The following is a 16705-nucleotide window of genomic DNA, read 5'->3' as shown; positions in this document are numbered from 1 at the left end:
CGTATTTGTAAAAAACCCCGAAACGTCTACGTTTACATTCGCTGTTGAGTTAATGCCAAAGTTGCCATTTTTGTTCCCAAAAAGTGTTCTTTGGACTGAGTGGCGGGCGAAGAAAAGCGTGTTTTCGCGATGTTAGCTAGCCTGCCAGGACAAAGCTATTTGTCAGGCTCCTCCTGCAAAATGCTGCCCTTCAGGGATTGGCCAATAAAAGTAGCATGATGTGACGTCAGCGCCAGGAGGGACCGCCCATTTAGCTCATTTTCCTCGCAGCTCATTGGTCCTGTACCACGTGGTCTCCCAACATGGCCTCCGTAGCCACGCCCCCTACACTCAGCTCGTGCTTGTGGCGGCCATAAATCCAATTAGCCAGTCAGGTATGACATCAAAGTGCCGACTTAATTGGGATAATTAGCAGCTGGACTTTGTGGAAGTCAGCCAAAGTTCGCCACAAGGCCAATAAAAAGTTATTGAGCAAACAGAGGCGGAGGCCTCCTATTGGTCGGTTCCTGTGGTATGCAAATGAGCCCCTCCTACGTCAGATCCTGAACTTGAGCGCCATCTTTTCTCGTTACGGCGAAGAAAGGGACAAAAAAAAGGCCGCGGCGAATTTTTTTTCCTGTTGGGGGGGTGCGTGATTGTCCTCGTCTCCGGTCTTGCGGCGCCCACGTCACGTTTGGGAGCGGGGAAGGCAGACGCCGGATGCGGCTCGGGTGAGCGTGTTTGGCGGCCGTCGGAACGCAGACTAGAGGCACCAGAAGGGGGGGACGGGGGCTCGGAGGACGCTGCTTCGGAACCGGGGAGCGGGGCTTGCAGGACGCCCGAACGCTGCTTCGGAACCGGGGACCGGCAGGTAAACGTGCGCGATGCTGCAAGCGCTGCCTTTTGTTTCCACTTTTTTTCAAGCGCCTAGTTTCCCACGCTGTGCATGTCATTGAACGCCTCATTATGCACAGCATCACGATGCATGGCCGCACAAAGATGCTCCCTGCGCATGCGTGCATTATCACCCCCGCTACATCATACACTTGACGTGCACTTTTTAGCAGCAAATATTACACAGCAAGGTGACGTCACAGCACCGGAAGTCGTCCCCGTGCGCCGCTCCCGGCCGCCAGGGGGCGCACTAGCACCGGCGGCTTCTTCCTGCACGCACAGGAAGTGATGCTGCCAAGAAGGAGTTTTTGGTGGAAGGTGACGCCGTCTAACCTGTGTCGTCCGCACCTTGCAGGTCGCTGAGGAAGCATGTATCAGCTCCCGGTCGGGAACCTGGACAAGATCCGGAAGGCGCGCAAGTCCGTCAAACATGTCCTGAGTGAGATCGGCCTGGAGGACTGCCAGAACTTTCTCAAGGTTGGTTTCTTTCTCTCATTTGAACTACAATTGCTCGTATTATTACCCATTATCGCCATCAATATTTGGCAACTTGACATACATCCGTATCGCCCTCTTGTTATCAGTATCAACAGGTACAATATCAGTACATTTCTTTCTCAAGGTTGTTTTCTTTAAGGCCTATCGAAAGCCACTACTAGCCACCACACAGTCTGATAGTTTATATATCAATGATGAAATATTAACATTGCAACACATGCCGATACGGCCGGTTTAGTTTACTAAATTACAATTTTAAATTTCGCACCAAGTATCCTGTTGAAAACGTCGCGGTATGATGACACGTGCGTGTGATGTCACGGATTGTAGCGGACATTTTGTTCCAGCCCGATCCCAGCTATAAGTCGTCTTCTTTAATCGCATAATTCCACAGTATTCTGGACATCCGTGTTGATGAATCTTTTGCAATGTGTTCAATTAATAATGGAGACGTCAAAGAAGAAAGATGTAGGTGGGAAGCGGTGTATTGCGATCGCTTTAGCAACACAAACACAGCCGGTGTTTCATTGTTTACATTCCCCCAAGGTGAAGCTTTACTATGGAACAGAGCGGTCAAACCAACATGGTTCCCGACCACATGTCAAGCGGCAGATTTCGGTGAGAAAATTGTGGTAATAAGTCGGCTCTTACCGTAGACATGAGCGGCGCTTGCGTCGTTCCTCGTGCAGCTGTCAAAGAGGCAGCTGCGGACTCTCTTGCCTCCTCCGAACGGCCGCCCCCGAACGTGAGATAAAAGCTGGCTTCGCTTCGCCTCGTCGAGAAACGTGGCTTCCCTCAGAGACACTGGTGGGCACCGCACCCGTGGCCACGCCCCTCCGACTTTCAGGTACGACTATATAATCTCACTAAAACACTAGTAACACAATAATCAGATAAGGAATTTTCCAGAATTATCCTAGTAAATGTGTCTAATAACATCTGAATCGCTCCCACTGCCCTCTAGTCTTTTTTTTTTTTTTTTCCTAGTCCTTCACTCTCACTTTCCTCATCCACGAATCTTTCATCCTCGCTCAAATTAATGGGGAAATTGTCGCTTTCTTGGTTCGAATCGCTCTCGCTGCTGGTGGCCATGATTGTAAACAATGTTCAGATGTGAGGAGCTCCACAACCCGTGACGTCACGCGCACATCGTCTGCTACTTCCTGTACAGGCAAGGCTTTTTTATTAGTGATCAAAAGTTGCAAACTTTATCGTGGATGTTCTCTACTAAATCCTTTCAGCAAAAATATGGCAATATGGCGAAATGATGAAGTATGACACATAGAATGGAGCTGCTATCCCCGTTTAAATAACAACATCTCATTTCAGTAGGTCTTTAATACAGTTATTTGTATTATTGCCCATTATCGCCATCATTATTTAGAACCTTGACATACATCCGTATCGCCCTCTTGTTATCAGTATATTACTTTCTCAAGGTTGGTTTGTTTCTCTCATTTTGACAAAAAGTATTTGTATTTTTACTGATTATCGCCATCAATATTTGGCAAATACATCCGTATCGCCCTCTTGTTATCAGTATATTACTTTCACAAGGTTGGTTTGATTCTCTCATTATAACAAAAAGTATTTGTATTTTTACCGATTATCGCCATCAATATTTGGAACCTCGACATTCATCAGTATCGCCCTCCTGTAATCAGTATCAACAGGTACAATATCGATAATTACTTTCTCAAGGTTGGTTTCTTTCTTACATTTTAACAAAAAAAATTTGTATTATCGCCATCAATATTTGGCAACTTGACATACATCAGTATCGCCCTTTTGTTATCAGTATCAACAGGTACAATATCGATATATTAATTTCTCAAGGTTGGTTTCTTTCTTTAATTTTAACATAAAATATTTGTATTTTTACTGATTATCGCCATCAATATTTGGAACCTCGACATACATCAGTATCGCCCTCTTGTTATCAGTATCAACAGGTACAAAATCAGTATATTACTTTCTCAAGGTTGGTTTCTTTCTTTAATTTAAACAAAAAATATTTGTATTATTGCCGATTATCGCCATCAATATTTGGCAACTTGACATACATCAGTATCGCCCTTTTGTTATCAGTATCAACAGGTACAATATCGATATATTAATTTCTCAAGGTTGGTTTCTTTCTTTAATTTTAACAAAAAATATTTGTATTATTGCCGATTATCGCCATCAATATTTGGCAAATACATCCGTATCGCCCTCTTGTTATCGGTATATTAATTTCTCAAGGTTGGTTTCTTTCTTTAATTTTAACAAAAAATATTTGTATTTTTACCGATTATCGCCATCAATATTTGGCAACTTGACATACATCCGTATCGCCCTCTTGTTATTGGTATCAACAGGTACAAGATCAGTATATTACTTTCTCAAGGTTGGTTTCTTTCTCTCATTTTAACAAAAAATATTTTTATTATTGCCGATTATCGCCATCAATATTTGGCAAATACATCCGTATCACCCTCTTGTTATCGGTATATTAATTTCTCAAGGTTGGTTTCTTTAATTTTAACAAAAAATATTTGTATTTTTACCGATTATCGCCATCAATATTTGGCAACTTGACATACATCAGTATCGCCCTCTTGTTATCAGTATCAACAGGTACAAAATCGGTATATTACTTTCTCAAGGTTGGTTTCTTTCTTTAATTTAAAAAAAATATATATTTGTATTATTACCGATTATCGCCATCAATATTTGGCAAATACATCCGTATCGCCCTCCTGTTATCAGTATCAACTGATTTCAATTGGTTTCTTTCTTTAATTTTAACAAAAACAATTTGTTTATATATATATATATATATATATATATATATATATATATATTTGTGCAGTCCTTTGAGACATATGTGATTTTGGGCTATATAAATAAACATTGATTGATTGATTGAAGTTACTGCCAATGTACTGTAGCAGGTAGCGTCTTCTTTCCCACAATGCACTTCTGCCATGACCCGCCTACGCCAAATTTTCCTTGGTTGGCGTGTGTGTGACTGCTGACATCCGGCTAGTCTCATACGTGAATGAGATAAATAATATTTGATATTTTAAGGTAATGTGTTAATAATTTCACACATAAGTCGCTCTGGAGTATACGTGGCACTCCCAGCCAAACTATGAAAAAAACTGCAACTTATATTCTGAAAAATACGGTACAAGGTGATATGCTTTACTTTAGTGTATGCCATGTTGTAATTTGTTCACTAAAGTAAAGCATATCACCTAGTAACTCCAAATTTATTATCAGCTCAGTTTTGACCAAAATTGAGTTACTGGGTTTTGCCTTTGGACGGGAGATATTAAGTAGCGTAGCGCACGTTGCGTAAACATTACACACCGAGGCACAACACACGGCATGCTAGCAGCGACCAGGCTAGGATAGACTGACCATACGTCCTCTTTTCACCGGACATGTCCTCTTTTGCAGGGCTGTCTGGGTGGAGTTTCTTAAATGCCTCAAATGTCTGGCATTTTGAGTTAGGGTTGTGTGTATTTTCAATGTACGTTCAGGTTTAAGGTTAAAAAGAAGACCATTTTTGCACGCAGCAACATTGGTGAGGGAGGGGCAGAGAGCGAGAGAGTGATGATAAACGTGCATGCGTCGCCAGGCTCTGCTTTTTATCCATTGATTTATTTTTTTATTATCTATAGCGGGGGTGTCAAAAGTGTGCCGGAGGCCGTTTGCGGCCCACAGCTAATGTTTTAAAGGACCACGGCACGTTCTACAAATACTATTAAAATAAACAAAAACATAACAAAAGTGAAATAAAAAAGCTTAAAGATTAAATGTTATTTAGAAAAAGTTGCAACGTTGACTAATAAAACAAAGCTGTTTTTTTTTCTTTCTAACTGTCATTGCTCAAAACATAATATTGAATCAAATCAATTTTTTAAAATTAATTATTGACCTATCCAATATTCCCATGACTTCACATCAAATATTCCACTAAGAAAAATATTTTTGGTGGAAAATTTTGCAAATTTGGTAAATAAATAACCCAAAAATTTATATTTTGTTGTTTTCTTACTGTACCGAAAATGAACCGAACCGTGATCTCTGAACCGAGTTACGTACAGAACTGAAATTTTTGTGTACTGTTACACCCCTATAATATACATACATACATACACATATATATATATTCATTTCAGTGAATATATATATATATGTGTATGTATGTATGTATATTATAGGGATGCACTGAAATGAAAATTTGTGGCCGAATACCGAATAATGAATGCAGTTTTTCACCATTTTTTTAATATTGCATAAATAGCTTAGAATAAATATTTAGACATGTTTTTCAAATAAAGTAATTTTTTATTGAATATCGACATTTTTTAAATATTCCAGTAGTCTTTGCTTTTCAAAAAAAGCACAAAGTTTTTCATTTATATTAGGCCTTCAAACAAAACATGCATTCCAAAAAAAATAAAGTGCATTAAAGTGGATAAACCCACAACAAATGAATTATTGTCCTTTTGGCAAAAGTCTGCTTAGCCACAGTAGATATGCTAATAATGTAAACAGAAGGCTCAAGTAAATCTCAATAAGTGTGTGCTTGTAACCTCATACACTTATACAGGTAGCCTACACAACAGGCTAATAATGTAAACAGAGGCCCCACTAAATCTCAATAAGTGTGTGCTTGTAACCTCATACACTTATACAGGTACACAACATATCCCAACGTCACTGCACGTTGATTGATTGCGTCACCGCGTCAAAAACTTGCGTCACACGCCACTATTCGGCCTTGTTCTTAACTCATTCCACCGAAGACCGAATGTGGCTTTTTTTGCCATATTCGGTTACCGATTAATCGGTGCATCCCTAATATATATATATATATATATATATGTATATGTGTGTGTGTGTATATATATATATTAGGGCTGGGCAACGATTAAAAATTTGAATTGTAGTTAATCGCACAATTTCTCTGATTAATGGTGATTAACTGCATTGTATACACAAAGCCCAATAATGAATTCAAAAGTAGTGTGTAGTGCACCTTTATTGGAATATTCTCCCACATGAACAAAAGCGCCAAAACATTTGTTGTGCAAACACAATTTAAATCAGTCCTTGTTAAACAGTAGCAGTTAAATAGCATATTTGATGAAAGTCAACTCCAAAAATGTAAATACAAACATTTAAGCTTATTGCCACTGCCAGGGTATTTAAGTTATCCTGTTTGTTATGGAAAATAAATATAATCTACATACAAATCTCTGAGCCACAATCATAACATCTGAACAGGCAATTTCTGAGGTAACAGCAGAAACATTTTTTTTTTATCAGGGATTTTATGTTTAAAAAACCTATATTATAGGTAGTGGACTGTTTTAGGGAATTTTGGATCAAATGATCCGTAGTAGCAATATTAATAATGTTGTGTTTATTCTGCGTAGTGCACTTAAAATAATTATGACCATATCTAGGAATTGATATGATGGCAATTTTCCGATTGTTTGCTTGGTGCTTTGATAAACTGAAGGCATCATATACATGGTACTATATTGTGATGTTATGAGCCAGGGAAAAAAAGAACTACCCTACCCAGCATGCAACAGGAGTGAGGAGCATGTATAGGTTGTGTCGCCATGACGACATCTTGTATGTTGTGATATGCACGCTCTGAAAGTAAACGTTAAGAACTCAGCCAACACTCCTGGTCTGCATTATTAATAAATAGACAGACAACACATATACTCCGCTGCTTCACAGGCCGCTGGATGTAGCCGGCAAAGTATTCCCATGCTAGCTAGCCGGTCTAGCAAGCACGCCTCATTCAGTCCAAAACGACCCGATCTATCCACATCCAGAATTGTCTGGCGGTCGTAAGTGATCCCGGAGTGACCACGCTGTAAGCCAGCCAGGACATTTGCAGAATTGTCCGGTATTTTTGCCAAATGTTCCATCTTTACCAAGAGCCCCTCCACGCCGGGCGACGCCATCTTGTTAAGAAAAGGCGTTAACAAAACAAAAGCATGTAAATAACATACGCAAATGTGCCATAAAATAATTGTCGGCGTTAATAGATTGATGAGTTAACTCATAATTAACACACTAATTTGCCCACCCCTAATATATATATATATATATATATATATATATACATACACATTTTTAGTTGTGTTTTTTTTAGTTTATTGTTCTTCGGTCAATGGTCAACAAAACAAACAAACATTCATAGATTGAAAATGAAAATGTTGCAGACCGAGAGGGTTTCGGCTGAAGTTGAACACTTATTGCGTCTAACCCTATAAACGATGTCAAGTACAAAATAAACTTCCGGAAAGTATGAAATGTCCTTTTCACCTGACAGTATCAATCAATCAATCAATCAATCAATGTTTACTTATATAGCCCTAAATCACTAGTGTCTCAAAGGGCTGCACAAACCACCACGACATCCTCGGTAGGCCCACATAAGGGCAAGGAAAACTCACACCCAGTGGGACGTCGGTGACAATGATGACTATGAGAACCTTGGAGAGGAGGAAAGCAATGGATGTCGGGCGGGTCTAACATGATACTGTGAAAGTTCAATCCACAATGGATCCAACATAGTCGCGAGAGTCCAGTCCAAAGCGGATCCAACACAGCAGCGAGAGTCCCGTTCACAGCGGAGCCAGCAGGAAACCATCCCAAGCGGAGGCGGATCAGCAGCGCAGAGATGTCCCCAGCCGATACACAGGCAAGCAGTACATGGCCACCGGATCGGACCGGACCCCCTCCACAAGGGAGAGTGGGACAAAAGAACTACCCTACCCAGCATGCAACAGGATATAAACACACACAATACACAACATGAACATAGTTCAGTTATACAGACAGTTAAGACATGTGAAATATCCTTTACACCAATTATATACAAACAATTATACTTCCATTATTATTTACATCCCACATTTAGTTTTTAATTCACATTAATCATAGTATTAATTACAACGTTGATTCAAGAGTGATATATTTCTTCAAGACGTTGGTCTTAAAGTGTTTTTTAAATTAGAAGGAATCCTCCAAGCTGTTCCACAGTTGAACTTCTCCAACAAACACTTTCACTTTTTAAGCTTCTTCTTATTTTTGCTTTGTGAATGAAAGCTGAAGCTCTGAGGTCTTAGAAGATTGTCTCTGGGTTCCAACCTCTTGTGCTGATGAGCTTTGTAAGCCACAGCCCTGTCAGACACTAGTGACTTAGGGCTATATAAATAAACATCGATTGATTGATTGATTGTAGTATTGAGCTCAACAAGATCGTGCAGTTTTAATGTTTTTGCTCCAACATTCACAAAAAAGGTGTTAAAAAGCATCCATTATTCCTTTAGGGTCATTTATAGTTTGATTATTTTCTATAAAATAGCTTGGATGTTCCTTTTGTCATTTTTTTTTTTTAATGATACTATTGTACACTAATCTATTTATTTATATCTGCACCTTATTGCTTTTTTTATCCAAATGCAACAAAATTGTGTTCTTATTTGTACTGTAAAGTTTAAATTTGAATGACAATAAAAAGGAAGTCTATTTAAAACTTTCCAGGTACCCTGGATGCTATTTTCATGTTGTTGTAAAAGGTGTAGAACAGGGGTAGGGAACCTATGGCTCTAGAGCCAGATGTGGCTCTTTTGATGACTGCATCTGGCTCTCAGATAAATCTGAGCTGACATTGCTTAACACGATAAGTCATGAATAATTCCACTTGTAATCACAGTGTTAAAAATAACCTTCAAAATATAAAACCTTCATTTTTAATCCATCCATTCATTTTCTACTGCACCTGTTGAAGAAGTTATTTATTTATTATTGGTTAATGTGGGGCATGCAGTCCTGGGGGTTCTGTAGACCACCAAGCACCGACATGAGAGCCTGTTTCAGGGTTTAAATATTGTTTTATTTTTAAATAAGACTCTCAGTTGCTTTCCAGCAATTGTCTTTTTCTCATTCCTTCTTGCTCGCGCTCTGGCTCCAGGCCCAACCCCGTCTCTCTTCCTGGCTGCTGCTTATAACAGAGCGACAGGTGATTGGATAACAAGGCCCAGGTGGGCCATCTACGGTCCTGGCACACTCCGCTTCGCTGCAGGCCCGCAAGCCACGCCCCCTCCACAGTCAACACTGTTATTACAAAAAATAGGAGACCTGTTTTACTTTATAAATGTTGGTCTTACTTAAAAATGCATGCGTTGAGTTGTGTTCAGTGTTGAAAAAAATATTATTTATTTAAAAATATTTGGATTCTTGGCTCTCTCAGCCAAAAAGGTTCCCGACCCCTGTGTTACAGTAATATGTTTGTTTGCTGTGCTTTATTTTTTGTGTTTACTTATTTTTGTACATTTTTATAAATAAAATAAATGATAAATGGGTTGTACTTGTATAGCGCTTTTCTACCTTCAAGGTACTCAAAGCACTTTGACACTACTTCCACATTTACCCATTCACACACACATTCACACACTGATGGAGGGAGCTGCCATGCAAGGCACTAACCAGCACCCATCAGGAGCAAGGGTGAAGTGTCTTGCTCAGGACACAACGGACGTGACGAGGTTGGTACTAGGTGGGATTAGAACCAGGGACCCTCGGGTTGCGCACGGCCACTCTCCCACTGCGCCACGCCGTCCCCACGTCGAATTTCATTTATATTTGTGTTCAGTTTCTTTGGTTCTGTACTTTAAATGTCGTGTGTAAAGATACTTTTTCTTTTTGCAAGACTGCAGTATTCCTCTTGCGATCCACAGTTTGTCCTTAACGATGCTGTCTTTATTGTCATCTTTTCTAATTGGACAGTGTTTATCGTACAGTTTGATGAAAACATTAAGGAAAGTTTCATATGCCTGATGCGGGTCTGTGGAGGTTCAAACCTCCCCCCGGCCTGGAGCACATAACTCAGACTTGAATGCTGCCATAGTTTCATGTCTAACAAATCTATATGGAACTGCTATTTTGTTTTTTCTCTTATCAAAGAAATTGTGGAAAATGCTGAAATCAGGTCGATGATGACTTATGTCATTTCAGCTTGTTTGCGGAAAATGTTTTCCATCAGTGTTATTCAGGTTGGTTTTGTTATTATTACTGTACACATGAAACAAAAACCTCAATGTAGGTCTCACTGAGACCTATATTTCATGCACTGACCGCCCCCAACTAGAATCAACAGGAAGTTTGCTATTCCCACTTCAATACAACAACTGCACTACATTCACCATGCATTTGAGTCTCAAAATGTCGGCACCAAGGCGTCCTTATAAAATGTCCAAGCCACTTTACAACTGTTATTACTATGAGACTGATGTATAACCTGTGTATACAACTTTTTCTCTGTGTAATAATCCATCCATCCATCTTCTACCGCTTATCCGGGCTTGGGTCGCGGGGGCAGCAGCCAAAGCAGTCCCGTCCATCGCTGCTTGCAGCTTTCATTTATTTTGGTTTGACTTCCAAATGCTCCCAGATGGTGTTTGGATAAAACACTTTTCAGCACATTGAAGAAAAGTTCCTGTTTGACCTTGTCAATCAAATATTGGGCCCTTTTTTTGTCAGCTCATTTAAATTGTGCAAGCTGTGATTAATCACGATTAAACTGATTGAAAAGATGAATCATGTGACAGCTCTAAAAGTGAGTAATAATAAAGGCTCACTAAAATAAAAATACATCTTCACTATTTGAGTCATCATTGTTGCGCTTAAACTGCAGACTTCTGCTTGATGACGTCATTACTGCCACACGTGGTGGAAAAGTGTACTACAGGTGCCGTGGGAAACGCCCACTAGGGGGCGCTCATGGCCCAGTTACAAAAACACGGGACCTAAAGTACTCCTCAAAGTAGAATTCCGGTTTCAAGAGTCCTGGTACTAAGGTTTTGCTTCCTTGCAGGAGTTTGACCAAAGCCCGGAGCAGAACTCTGAGGAAGCGGATACTCCGAAGGGCGCCGAGGGGAGGAGCGAGTCTGCCGACGCACATCACGGCCGACTCCAAAAGAAGGACGGCGATGATCTGCTGGGCACCGAGTGGAGCGACTTCACCGACGGATACCACGGCCGACTCCGAAAGAAGGTGTCCTGTAGTGCCGGCTGTCTTTGCCCTCCCGGCAGAATCCTCACTCTCGCTTGTCTCCTCAGTGGCCGTACCGGAGCAGGACCATGTGCTGCGCCATGTGCAAGTACTCCTCCCAGAACATCTACCACTACCGCAACCATGTGGCGCGATGCCACGAGTGCCTGCAGACTCTGTGCGCGCTGACCGCCTGCCACCGCTGCATCTTCGTGGCGCACCCCCGCGTGCTCAAGAAGCACTTGGCCTTCTTCCACGGCAACCAAGGCATGGGGCCGATGCCCGGGGAGGCGGTGCACCGCGGCAACGAGCGCTACCAGTGCAGGAAGTGCGGCTTCCCCACCCACTCCGTCTTCGCCATCAAGAAGCACATCATCCTCAAGCACATGGAGAACTACACGGATCAGTACATCGGCTTCAGGTACCCCGTGTCGGGCTCCGCCATCAAGCTGTACTGCTGCAAGGTGTGCAAGGTGAACACGGGCACCCTGGACCAGATGCTGCACCACATGCTGGTGGACCCCAAACACTTTGCCGTCAACTCGCAGGTGCAGACTATGATTTACGAGAACAAGAACTTCGCCAAGCCGCCGCCTAACGGCAACGGCGGCTTTGTCACGTTGCCGAGCATCGTGCCAAAGCCGCAGCAAAGTAAGTCCTTTGTGGTGCCGACCAACGGCCAACACGGGGGCCCCATGGTGGCTCTGAATCAGATGCAGGGCGCGTCCAACAGCGCCACGCTTATCTGCGCTCCCAACAGCAACCAACCCTTCCTGCCCCCGCAGGCGTCGGCGCTCGTGCAGCTGGCGAGCGCCGAAGCAAAAGGTTTGCTCCAGCCCGGCGCCACCATCGCCCTGCGGGGCTCATCACTGGTCCAATACCCCAACATGTCCCTGAAGCAGGCACCGCCCCCCCAATCGCAGCAGATCCTCATTCCGTCGGGTCCGCAGGTCAACGCGGCGGCCGGGCCCGGCTCCACGCCCAGGTCCGCGATGGTGGTGCAGAACCCGCCGGCGAACCAGATGACTCTCCAGGGCACCATGCTGACGTCCCAGTCGCTGCTTAGTCACCTGATCCCCACAGGCAACCGGGTAAACGGCATGCCCACGTACACCTTCGCTCCACTCCAGATGCCCACGCCCGGCCCCCACAGTCCGGCCGGCCCAGCAGCCAACCAAACAAAGAAGTGGATCACGTGCCCACTCTGCAACGAACTCTTCCCCTCCAACGTCTTTGACATGCACATTGAGGTGGCCCACCACAGCAAGTCCACAGTTTCCCGCTCGGAAAGCCTGGCGGGGCGGGCGGCCTTCCTAAGGAAGATGCCCGACAAGACTCTCAAATGTCTGACGTGCAAAGTCCTGCTGTCGGAGAAAAGCGTCCTCCAACACCTGCTGCACGGCCTGGGCTGCCTGTACTGCGCCACCACCTTCTTCTCCGTCAAGCAGCTCAACGAACACGTCCAGCAACACAACCCCAGCGGCAAGCTTTACTGCGACTTCCTGCGGCAGAACTACAAGATCTACACCAAACCTAACGCCGGGATCTTGTTCCCTTACTTTGACGTGGCCACCACGGCGCCAAGGGAGGTCCTGGGAGAGTGCGAAGTCAACCTGGCCCTGGTCACCAGCTCCCTGGAGCTCATCTACGTCCAGCTGCAGCCCAGCAGCCAGCCGGAGATCTGCTCCGCCCCCGTCCGAGTCAACGCCGCTTTCTGCCCCTTCTGCGACGAGAAGTTCCAGGAGGAGTCCAAGCACCTGCAGCACCTGAAGCAGAAACACTTTGTGGCGCCCACCATCCACGCCATCCTCAAGACGGAGGCTTTCAAGTGCGTCTACTGTAACGGCGTCTACACGGGAAAGGTCACGCAGCAGGCCATCATGCTCCACATCCAGCGGTGTCGCAGTTCGCCCAAACCGGCCAAAATCACGGCGCCGCCGCCACCGCCGCTTCCTAAGTCTGTGCAGCTGCCCCGGCAGCCATCGGGACTGTACTTCCTCCAAATGCCAGTGAAACAAATGCCAGCCAAAGCTCTCGGTCCTGCCAGTCCGACGGCCGCAGGGCCGTCTCCTCAGGCGAGCACGGAGCAGATGCAGTCCACTAGAAGACTGGAGGCCGCCTTGAAGGAGGTCATCGCCTTCAACAAGCGGGAGCGCGAGCACAAGGCGGCCATGCGCAAGAAGCGAGAGCAGGAGCGCTTGATGCCGCTGCCTGAGCCCGAAGTCCAGAGCGACCCCAACATCAAACTGGCGCTGGAGCCCGGCCCACTAGACCGCCGTGGACCAGACGAGCGGCGGAACTTCATCGCCAGGTACTTCAACACCAACCCCTACGCCGGCCGCGCCGAGACGGAGGAACTGTGTCGGCGTCTGGCGCTGACCAAGGCGGAGGTGGTGGCGCTCTTCAGCACCAAGCGCAGCCGATGCATGAAGTACCTCAAGAAGAGCTCGGCCGCCGTGCTGATGGGCTTCGACATGGCCCGCCTGGCGCAGCTCAAACACCAGCTGCACATTCCAGAACAACGGCCCGCAGAGCCACGGGAGGAGGAGGCGGAGTCGATGGAGGAGTCGATGGCGGCGGGCGGGGAGGAGAAGATGGCAGAAGAGGTCCCCATGGAGCAGAACTCCTAAAGAGAACTTTCACAATGTCGGATGAGAACTTTTTTTTTGCCGATTCGCATTTCCACAAGTTACCGAAGGTCGTTATGGACAACAAAACACTGAGAATAACTTTTTGTACCGAGATGTTTCCTCCTATCAATTATTCTTTCTTTGATCCACGTCGCCACACCTGCGGGACTAGACCAGACCACGCAATCCTTCTCCTGTTCCAGCTGCTGTAGTACCTGGTCTGGTACTGGTCCTCACCACTTATATATAAAGATATTTGTTTTCTACATGTCCTGAAGAACACTCCCTTCCTGTTCCAAATAAAGAGTTCTTCCAAAAGTGGTGTGTTCCCTCACAGACTTCCAAAAGCAGCTTAGCTTTCGGTCAACTTGAACGTTCTGGTCTTAGGTGAAGAGCTTGTACAAGTACTTTGCAACACGCTAGATCAGGACATCCTGGATGATGATTGGCCCAGCAGTAAAGAGGGCGTGGCCTCCCTTTATGGACCGATACTAACATCATCGCGACATCACATGAACTGCTCTGAGTATCGACTTTTAAATATCCAAGTTCAATCCCTGTTAGTTGCACTTAAATTCAGAGATAAAGGAGGACTGCACACTTAAGTTTAGAGATAAAGGAGTGCACACTTAAGTTGAGAGATAAAGGAGGCTGTTGAGGATCTGTTCCAACTTGACAAATATTTCATCTATTTAACGTGTATCTTAGTAGTTCACACGACAATGTTTTTATAGGAGATGACATCATTGGGAATGATGTTAATGCCTCTTCTTTTCATGTTAGCATTTAAGCTAGCTAGCAAGCTAAAACTGGTCTGTTAATACATCTAGCGACGCGTGTTTATCACCTTTTTGTCTTCCTTGTCATTTAAAACTGCATTAGTACGCCTCGGGAGTTTCACAGCGGTCATCATTTCTAGCGTTTATGTTTCGGGATAGCATTTAAGCTAGCTAACTCCATAAGCTTATCAAAGTGTGTTTACATCATTATCATATCATTGATTGCATCATTAAACATTACATTACATAATCAATTCAAGTTTATTCACAATACAATAAAACAATTTCAATAGTAGTAAATATCATCATTTAAAGGCCAACTGAAAGTCAAGACTAGGGTTGTCCTGATCCGATATTTGGATCGGATCGGCCGCGTATTTTCCAACACACCGATTTAAATAACACATTCCACTCTTCTGCTGCTCCCTAAACTCTGTTCCGCATTTTCCAACACACCTTCAAAACATCCACAGGTCTGTGTTCTAACCGTTCAGACGGCCGTGTGAATTAAAAGTTACGGTAAAAATGTCAGCTGTGTGGAATTATTTTATCCTACAAAATGAAAAAGATGAAGAGGTGGAGTGCAAAAGATGCCACAATAAAGTCAAGCCTGGTGGTAAAGTTGTAAGACATTTGAATGACTCTTGCGAGTGGGAGGCTTTTTAGCACTCATCATAGATGAGGACAGGAGCAGGCTGACACCTGAGCATCTTCAAGTGCTCGTCTTTGCTAGAAAGAATCTCCCCATCATGCTTGGACTTCAATTGTTTGCCCCCCCCCCCTGACTGGGGCAAACAATTGAAGGGAGTGTGTAGATATATATATATATATTTTTTTTTTTTTAAGTTTACACTTGTTCAAGAGCAAGTATTGATGCTGAGTTATAAACATTTCATCCCACTCAGGTTGTTTGTGTGTTTTGCTTTTTTTAATGATGTTTACAGCATTATTTGCACTTTATACTGTTCACTTTTTTACTGTTTAATTTCTGTTTGTCATGTATAATTTTTTTCTATTTTGTGTTTGTCCTTGAATACCAACTATTGTGTGTTATTCAAACTCACCTAATTCAGCTGGCTAGTTGTTATCAAGAGTACTAAAATCATTTTCAGCATGAATCTGACAACTAAGTAGGCTAACTTTGAACTTTAATAGGATAGGCCAGTATTGGTATCGGATCGGAAGTGCAAAAACCTGGATCGGGACATCCCTAGTCAACACACCCGTGGAGACACCCTTCCGACTATCAGGTACTATTTAACTCACTAAAACACTAGCAACACAATAGAAGGATAAGGGATTTCCCAGAATTATCCTAGTAAATGTGTCTAAGACACTGTGGGCGGTACAAGCCAGTAAACCATGTTTACCTGATATCAGGTGAAAGTTAGGAGTGTTGTGGGCATGCTGGGGATGGTAGATAGCAACCAAGCTACAGAGCCTAGGATTCAGCCTGTAAATGACTTGATAGGTTAAACAAGCATTCTGATAAATATTGAACTGTGTCAGTCTTAAGAGATAATATTTATGAAATAGATGAGGAGTGGGAGCATTAAACTTGGACCATGACAGGGCCCGTATCGTTTTCTGTTGCATGGATTCAAATTTGTGAAGGTAGGTAGAGAAGGTGTTACAGCAGATGATATTACAGTAGTTTAGATGTACTTCAAAGAGAGTTTTGTACAAGGTAAGTTGAGCATAAAGAGGAAGATAATGATGAAGGTGAAAGAACAGGCCAACATATTTGGATCATTTGTTTAACAGATGTCTAATGTGACATTTGAAATTGAGGTGTTTGTAAAGGATGACCCCCAGGAGTTTTGTGGAGTATACTCTCTGTATGTCCT

General features: G+C 43.6%; 1 protein-coding gene across 1 annotated transcript; it reads left to right on the top strand.

Annotated features, from left to right (window-relative positions):
• Nucleotides 1-478: 478 nt before the first annotated feature.
• adnp2b (ADNP homeobox 2b) lies at nucleotides 479-14397 on the top strand. Its single transcript, XM_061896704.1, has 4 exons — nucleotides 479-850; nucleotides 1229-1350; nucleotides 11273-11452; nucleotides 11518-14397. Exons 2-4 carry the CDS (start codon nucleotides 1243-1245, stop codon nucleotides 14077-14079), a joined length of 2850 nt encoding a protein of 949 aa, XP_061752688.1. The 5' UTR covers nucleotides 479-850; nucleotides 1229-1242; the 3' UTR covers nucleotides 14080-14397.
• The last annotated feature ends 2308 nt before the right edge of the window (nucleotides 14398-16705 follow it).

Source organism: Nerophis ophidion, linkage group LG04, assembly GCF_033978795.1.
Source record: "Nerophis ophidion isolate RoL-2023_Sa linkage group LG04, RoL_Noph_v1.0, whole genome shotgun sequence".
In the NCBI taxonomy this organism is placed as follows: Eukaryota; Metazoa; Chordata; class Actinopteri; order Syngnathiformes; family Syngnathidae; genus Nerophis; species Nerophis ophidion.
Note: the sequence above shows the minus strand (reverse complement) of the source record. Positions and strands in the feature narration are given on the sequence as shown.